The following is a 9051-nucleotide window of genomic DNA, read 5'->3' on the forward strand; positions in this document are numbered from 1 at the left end:
AATAGAAAGTGTATGTTTTACCAGAGTACACGAGAAGCACACAAAAAAGACGAGTGGACCACTACTTTATTTTTCACAGTAAACAATGGGGGGTGGCTAGTCACCCTATTCACGCCCCCACCCCCCCAGATCCACCACTGCAAACATATTTGTCACAGCAAATCTGATAGTGTGATCAGAGCTTTATAACTTACTTGTTTGTTTTACTTGGTTTTATGATGTGATTGTGATATGACTGCAACATGGCCTCCATCACTGCATCCATTAGATCATCAGTAACAGAGAAGTTGGCAATGTAATCAAGGATTGTGTCAAACAGTAACTGTAAACAGAATGACAAGAATGGTTGAGCCCTGTCTGCACATTAAAATACTTTTATACAAAATCAGTGTGATTGGCCCATAAATAGACATGATGATGTCATACCATAAACATATATGAGCAAATCATACATAATAAACTTGTATCAAACTACTTGTGAACAAATTTAATTGTGAACAGTCATATGATTTTAGGCTTACACTTTAAATGATCGAGGCCAACCTCTCAATACATGAGGGCACTCGAGAGATATAGTGTTTCAGTTGTGGATCCAGACAGGCGAAATAGAGGGGGCCCAGGGAAGGACTTCTACAGATGGAGGGTTTAGACCAGCTGAGCCCCACCATGGTTAGGGCTCAGGTATGAAATTTTATGACTAGGCAGTGCTAGATGTTCGCAAAAAGGTATTTTTCGTCTGATTTTTTAACCCTTTGAACCCGAAAGGCCGGAAAAACGGCTGTGCGCTTACGCTGCAATAACCCTAAAGGCCAGTATACTGGCTTTGCGGGTCAGGTGATGTTATTCAGGGTAATCACCTGACCAGTATGAGTAATGACATAATTTTGTGACATCATCATTCCCAAGTCGTTCTGACAGCCTCGTCCTTTTCGTGTCGAAAACCTTAGTCTGACCTTGTTAATGATCCCATCATCCTAATAACAATACAGTAATCGGAAGAGAGTATGGATTTTTACTAGAGTTTTGACCAATTCACTTTATCTCACATCAAAGAAACTGTCTGTGCTGTGCTGATGCCTAATTATTCATATCAAATCTAGCATTACTTACATGCAGCTTGTGGTTAAAACCATGCATCTTGATAATGAAGCCAGTCTCTTCAGTGCGGAAGCTGTAGCTGAGCTCAGCTACCTCTGCATTGTACGCGACCTCATTCATATTATGCTCAAGCAAACTAACAAAGAAATCAAAGAGACACAGATGCATAGCAGACTGGTTCACCAACAAGCTCTTCAGGTGAATGCAGATAAACGCTGCAAGAAACAAGTTTAATGATCATAGATTTACCTCTCAGATTTTATACAGCATTTCCCTAAATCATGGCAAGTCTCAAAAGTACTTTTCACATTACTGTATTAGGCCTCAAACCGAAAGGTCCACTGATTAATCTCAGATAAGAAAGTATAATACATACTCCAAGTATTGAAATACACGCCATCGTGTTGGGATTCAATATTTCGACATTAATTATGTCATCATCAGGGATGATGACATAATTAATGTCGAAATATTGAATCCCAACACGATGGCGTGTATTTCAATACATGGAGTATGTATTATACTTTCGTATTAGGCCTCATTGTTCATATTGTCAATAATTGTACATATTGCAGGCTACATTGTTCCCCTGGTTATTGCTACACCCATTTTCTATTGTTTATTCATATGTAAATTTTTATGCAGTCCATCCAAAGAAAGAACAGTGCGAAAAGTACTGTTGCAACATTGGCTGTTCCCTGCAGTTTAAGGGTCATAATCTTGTATTTAAGTGTTAATGTTTGTACCACTAAACTACTGTAGAGTAAAAATAAACACATAACAGCTGAATAAATGCATTAACTCTACATAAATTTTCATCACAACCTGATAACGTTTCACATCGTAATGTCATCCATTGAAATTAGCTCTGAGCTTTGCTTTACTATAGTTTGCAAAGACAAGTGAGTAAATTTTATTACTCAAATCATCTAGAGGGCTCACTCACATCAACATGGAGAAAAACAATTTTTTGTTACCTTTTGGTAATTTGAACTTATTGTCCATTTTATGCCAGACACACCCTTGTTCTGTGTCCAGTATCTTTAATGGATGTTCAGATGGTGGTCCATCATCAGTCTTCAAGCTGAAATCATCCGCTATAAAGTAAGGTTGAAAAGTTTTTAATAAAAACTACTGAAGAAAATGTAACGGCTTGATATCCTAAAGTAAGCAGGACAATTCAAGGATAAAACTGGAGTAAACTGGAAGATATGGAGAGCAGTTGTAGTTTGGCTCCTAGCCCTGAGATCTTAGTTTAATTTAAATGCCATTTCCCTGGCACTCTATAACGCTCTGTACAGACTATCAAATTTGCAGTCATGGTGTGCCAAATTGTGGTCATGATGTGATGTCATCATAACCATATTTTTCAGCATGTCACATAATGCTACATTTGTCTTCAAGGCTACATTTATCTCCATCCACCCAGGAGTATAATAAATGGGTAAATTTTTAGGGATTTATCAACTTCAGTTTGGAAAATATCTTAAGTCAAAAAAGATAAAAGAGTTCAGGTGAACCGCAGCGAACTATATCAAACCATGCTGGTTTAAAAATAATCTTAGCGAATGTATATATTAATATATTTGTAATAGCCCGTTTGAGGTATAAAGCCTCCGGGTTCCCTTAGTAACTTCTTTTTTGGAACTTTACAAACAATATGATATAGAATACAATAGGCACAACACAAAATAAATCCAAAGCTGGAATATACTTTTAAAAAGTCAACAAGTATATTTATGAACACTTACCAATAAAGATATTTGGATGTGGAAGATGTAGATCAGGGTGAACCTCAGAATCTAATAATAATAATTATTATTATTATTATAAATAATATTTGTTTATATATGCACCAATGACTATATCTTATAGGTTACACAACCAAATATTAAGTTAAAATTCACAGAATAATAAAACTTACTATGGTAGTCTTGTATCCATCTCGAGGGCACTTGTTCAATCTTGTAGGCAGTCTGATACCAGGGCTCCACCTGATCACATGACTCCTGGTATGTCTTTGACCACAGCATGTAATTAGCAGACTCGGCCGTTAGTTGTGAGAGACATTCGTTAATTGCCTGGGGAGGAAACAATCCAAGAAATGGAAAAAGTACCTTCATATCTACAAAATAATATGATGGCACTGATATAAGGCTCCGGGTTACAAAGTCCCTGGATCAACCGCTCGCAACCACTCAACTAGTGAGTGGGAACTAAGATAATTTTATATACAACAGTTGCTATATGACAATCATAAAATTGTTGCGATGCGAAAAACTTGCACTGACTGAATCTGAAGAGCTTGTGTGTAGACAATCCACTGGCAGTATCTCTCCCAGCACAAAAATAGTCATTACATCCAGAACCATGAGTATGACATGAGCTTTCAAATGTGCTACAGTCTTATTCACAATAATAATTAAAATTCAAAGTGTTCAAAGATACAGTAGCATCAAAGTTAAGATTATGCATTACCAAGTTTTAACAATTATCAATGCTTGAGTATATGAATTTTGGCATTTCAATATAAACCAAATGTTACCATACCTTGTGGTCATATTCAAATTGGAGTAAGTGCCCTGTGAGGTAATGCTCCAGTGGGTAAGTCTGCATATTATCTGAAATCAGTTCCACATTATCAACAGCATCCATCTAATTAGTATTCATCAAAAAAAAATAAAAAAAAAAATCTGTAAATTACCAATCTATATTAAAAAAATTGTCATTGCGTTGACGGACTTTTGAAGCTATTCAACAGATGAGGCATGCACGATGAATGTTTTTTTTAGCGATTTGCTAAGACTACCACTAACCATCAGCAGACGACATTGTGGTAAGCACTCAAAGTACAGACGAATTTGTCACCAACTCTCGACGTCCGACGTACTGTGTGCCAAGCTTAATAGGTGCTATTTTATCTTAATTTGTCCATCGTTCCTGGTCATTGGACTGCTTCACAATTGCTTAGCAAAAGGTTACAGTATTAGAATGGGAGTATGGTCATACCCAAAGGGTTTATTTTTATGTGGGTGCCAGGGAGGGGCCGACAATTTAATTAATTAGCTGGCGCTTGTGAGGAAGTTTGCGAAAGTAGGCTTACTCAGGAGAAATATATGCATAAAATAGAAATGTTATGCTTTCACTACATAAGAGGCGTTCACAATTACCAACATAGCCATGTCTTTAATTCCATACAGCTGCTCACTTTCAACTAGTCACCCAATATTTTTACACTCGGACTCATGGTATACTTTCTATGCCTTTGAATATATATTTTTAAATTGGTGCATTAAAATTGATTGTATATAATTATTGTAATTAAACATTTAATAATACCACACAGTGACTTGCATAATGGAAGTGTTAGATGAGAGCCTTTATTTTTCTAAATTTACTATTATTAGCAATTGTTATCATTTAGTATCTTTATACAATTTGTATCTAATTACTGTACCTCCTCTTGAAATCGGAATGCATTGTCGTCTATTGTCTTTATCTCATCAAATATCCTTAGAAATTAAAAAGAATTAGGTCAAATTTAATCATAACAATTCAACACCATTTTTCTCATCAACACTGTCACAACCATTAAAATTATCACTACAATTACCACTTAGAGACCTTGTTTATTTGCGTTTTATAATTCTACCTATTATTATATCATTATCATTATCATCACCATCATAAAAATCATCACTACAATTGAGTAGAGTTGAGTAGCGTACTCTCGCTGGTTATTAAACTGAGTATGTGGAAGTATTGTATAATTTACTACAGAGAAGCCGTCAAACTTTACTCATAAATTTTGCAATAGTAAGTTGATTTCAGTAAATGACCCATTATTTTTAATCTGATAATGTGGATAATATATTAAAAAGTCAATTTCAATTTGTTGGTCACGATACGATACTTTATTGTTACAACGGTATAAATACAGTTATGAGATATGGTTCCTTAAATACAATCATATTAGTTAATATAGAAAAATAATTAAAATACATAAAATTGCACAACAGAAATTGCTTAGAATTAAAATGCATTGCAAGAACTACAGAGTGTGAGTTAAAGGCAAGATAAACTGTACAATGGTTTATCTATTGAACTGCATATTAAAATTATGACTGCTGATGGAATGAATGCAATGGCAAGCTTGGGACTTCACTTTATGATTATTACCATCTCTATCATCACCGTCAGCACCACTGTCATCATCGTCCCACCTTTATTTCACTGCTGCCTTACCTTTTCTGTGACCCAACTTTTTGCAACATTTTAATATATTGGAAGATTATAGATACAACCTGGAAAAAACAAACACAGGCAAGAATTATTGCTTAATAACTAGTCTGGGAGGGAACATTTTACATTTTACATAAAAAAAGAAAAAAAATTACCTCATCTATGTTGGTCAGCCCTGCTGTTGTCAGCTCAACATTAATGCTAAAAATTGCACAAGTTTCATTGTATTCAAACCCAGTTCCATCATTTCCACCAAATAGCTTAAGAGCAAATGATCTAGAAAAAAAACACAAAATAATTGTTTCAGCATTGACTAAAATTTTATTGATTAATTAATTTATTTATTTTTTATTTTAAAATAATACACATACACAGAACAGAGAGCAAGATGTTAAACTCACATTTTGTTTTTTTGATGAAACGTGATATTTTCAGGAAAAATATAAGAATCATTCTAAACAGTGGCGGATTCGAATATAAGTCGAGAGTGCCATTTCATCTGGAGGTGCCATAATCATAAATTTTCTAACCTAAGCCAACCAGGTTGGAGCTGAGGTGGTATTGACCCCTATCAGTGAAAGTACTTCCCTGGGCCCCCCTGTATTTCAAATTCCTGGATCCACCACTGTTAAATTCTGTGTTTTCTTCTTATTAAAACAATACATTTAACCAAAGTATACTGTGATGATTATATTTCTTAAGTGAATGCCATGAAGTGTAAAGTGACATTTTTGGATACAAATATTTTTTATAAGAAATGAAAGGTATTAGAATCAAACCTTTTCTTGAGCCTAGCTAATATACTGCCATGCCCCTCATGACCGATCAGCCAAGATAAGTAATGAAGCGGTTTACACCTGAAAGTATATAATCAAATAGTACTTAAAAATATAAATATATATAATATAATATACAAAATAATATGCAGGATAAACAATAAACATACAGTGTCAAGGGTCACAAGTCTTCTGTGAATAGTGGGAGTTTATCGGGAAATTAGCACGGTTTTCTCACTCTTGTAAGGAAAAATCTCCCGGAAACTAACCACAAATTTAGAATACTTGAAGGTTTTTACGAACTGATGTTTGCAATACCTGACTTGCTATATACCATAGTACTGAATGCTCAGTATGCGAAAAACACCATCTGACTTGCTGTTACTTGGGGACAGTATCCATCACTAGCCACCAAAAGCAAGCTTGGTGGTTGAGTGGTTAAGATACCAGGTTAGATATCTGGAGGTCATGGGTTCAATTCCCACCAAATGTGAATCGGTTTCATGATTTTTGTTCGGGAGCATTTGGGAACATACTGAGCATTCAGTACTACGGTATACTGTATAATAGCACATCAGGTAAACACAAACGTTGTGCTTACTTGTATTCTTTGAACAAACATGGAAATTTCCAAGTTATTTCCAACTGGTTCACATCTTTTACAGGCACAACTGGAAGTCAAGAATAATGCAACAAACAAAATTAAATAACAGTGGTCTTTTGATAAAAAATTAAAATGCTTTTTAGGATGGTCTTGTGTTATGGTTCTTATAACTTGGTAAACCTACTTTTGTATAGTTTGTGGAACTTGTCTGACACAAAAGGATTTGCATGTAAAGAGTACATTGGCTTAGGAAGACCACTGCAAGAAAAATATAGTTCATTACATTATAATATGACATATCAACTATTGTTACACCACTTCTTTGTTCCAATCATCACCCCTCGGTGGGAGCTACCGGAGCCCAGCATAGTGTTGTCTAGGTACCTGTGTGTACACAGTAGTGACGGCGATGCTATCTCTTAATCTGGGGTGTGTACCTTTCTCCTCCCCTTCACATTCGTGCCTGTTCATAAATTAAATTTTAATTTCTTAGTGGCTAAAAAAGCGCCTTGATATGGTTCTTACTGTGGAAGGCACTATAAAAATACATGACCATTGTCCATTGACTCCTGCAGCAGCCCAAGCTATTATTGTTGTCATCATCATTACCATCTTTATATGTATACCTCATTAAACATACCTAGTCACCTAATGCTCTTGCCTTTACTTTCTACTTACTTGGAGGGGATGTCTGAGAACGATTCCCTTACCCACTCCTCAAGTGTATCCAAACTTTCTGAAAAATAATTAATACACAACTCTGATCAAGGGTCAAATTAAATTTCCCACTACCTTTTTTTGTGATCATATTCCCTGACCCACTCCTCTAGTGTATCCAACATTCTGACCAAAAAAAAAACCCTGTGTTCAGAGGCTGAAGGTCAAGAGTCACATTAAATCATCTACTATTGGTCATCATCAACTAATCACCACAAACTACTCCTCCTCCAGACATGTACACAAACAACCTCTGACACAAACACCACTCACCTGTAGACTGTACAGCAAGTGTCATATAATCACTGGAATACATTGCGTGTCTGAATTTCTGAAGTCGTTTGTGTACTTCAATACCTTTGCTAACTGGATCCAATTTCAGAGTTGTGGTATTGCCTGCAAACAGATCCAAAAAAAATATTTCAAACTCATAGAATAAATCTGGGCACAGAGTTGCTTGTCTGTCAATGTCAGACAAACAATATTTGATCAGACTTTGTTTATACTTGATTTTGACATATCCATCAATCAATCAATCACCTGATATTTGAAATGTCAACTTCCACAACAGAATGCAAGGTTCACTGGTGCAACGATGTATATCTGACCAACAGTATTTTTTTTTCCTTGTTTGTTCAATGTTTGAGCAAATGTTTGTTATGTTTTATAGATAAAAAATATGTTATGATATGTTTTTCAAATAAAAATATGGTAAATATGCTATAAACCTGCTACAATTACAAGGAAGGGATAAATAAATATCAACTTACCCCACATAAATTTTCCAAGTGGGTGACCTTCTTTAGTGAAAGTACCAAACAACTGCTGTTTACGAAAATGATCAGCCGGAAGACTCATTTGAAATTCTATAGTTTGAAAAATTAACACATACAGTGCATAAAAATCTTAATAAATATTAAATAGTATAAATAACATTATTATTATAAATATTAAATAGTATTAAATAACATTATTATATAAAACGTGTACACTCAGTTAGTTTTAGGAGTTCATGAATGTTTTTGGATTTTTTTTTTTTAGTGTATTGTTATGTACATTATGTGCCACAAGACTCATTTCAAATTCTATAAATTTTCTTTTTTAAACTAGCACTCATGTATAAAAAAGTTAACAATATATTATTCAATATTATAAATAGCATTATTACATAAAATGTGTATGTGTTATTTAAAATGTTTTTAGACAAATAGCACAGTTATAAGCACTTTTATTCTTATTATTACAATTCTTTTAAAGCGTTACGTTGTAATCATAAACTACATTTTATTGATAAACTGAACATTTCCCAGTCATAATAATAATAGATACAAGGTGTAATGGTAAACTTTCTTTCTGAATTAAGCTGTAACAGGGCCATTACAGGTTATTGCCCGGGGCAGAACACAGCATTTGTTAAAAGTAGAATTTTGTTTACCACTATCGACAGCTTCCAGTTCTCTGTCAGTGCTGGATTCCTTCATCAGGGGTGAGATAAAGAACTGAGCAAAGCGGTCCAATCCCTCACGGAAGAAGTTGCTATCAATTTCAAATTGAAATTCAGTCTAAAAAAGTAAATATACTTTATTGGCATTCACCACTTACATGGGTTGCGCT

At 34.7% G+C, this 9051-nt stretch overlaps 1 protein-coding gene across 1 annotated transcript in view; it reads right to left on the reverse strand.

Annotated features, from left to right (window-relative positions):
* LOC117125112 (nardilysin-like) overlaps positions 1–9051 on the reverse strand; it is an 18877-nt gene that overhangs the window by 4150 nt on the left and 5676 nt on the right. The window contains exons 6-20 of the mRNA XM_033271505.1: positions 8208–8303; positions 7711–7833; positions 7399–7456; positions 6905–6978; positions 6718–6787; positions 6120–6197; positions 5496–5616; positions 5344–5402; positions 4556–4610; positions 3649–3753; positions 3023–3179; positions 2850–2900; positions 2076–2195; positions 1111–1313; positions 195–322 (exon numbers count right to left, since the gene is read on the reverse strand). Coding sequence (XP_033127396.1) covers positions 195–322; positions 1111–1313; positions 2076–2195; positions 2850–2900; positions 3023–3179; positions 3649–3753; positions 4556–4610; positions 5344–5402; positions 5496–5616; positions 6120–6197; positions 6718–6787; positions 6905–6978; positions 7399–7456; positions 7711–7833; positions 8208–8303 — 1498 coding nt within the window. The remainder of the gene's footprint in view (positions 1–194; positions 323–1110; positions 1314–2075; positions 2196–2849; positions 2901–3022; positions 3180–3648; positions 3754–4555; positions 4611–5343; positions 5403–5495; positions 5617–6119; positions 6198–6717; positions 6788–6904; positions 6979–7398; positions 7457–7710; positions 7834–8207; positions 8304–9051) is intronic.

Source organism: Anneissia japonica, unplaced genomic scaffold (genome assembly GCF_011630105.1).
Source record: "Anneissia japonica isolate Jap-2015-1 unplaced genomic scaffold, ASM1163010v1 scaffold9_len2422644_cov172, whole genome shotgun sequence".
NCBI classification, from domain to species: Eukaryota; Metazoa; Echinodermata; class Crinoidea; order Comatulida; family Comatulidae; genus Anneissia; species Anneissia japonica.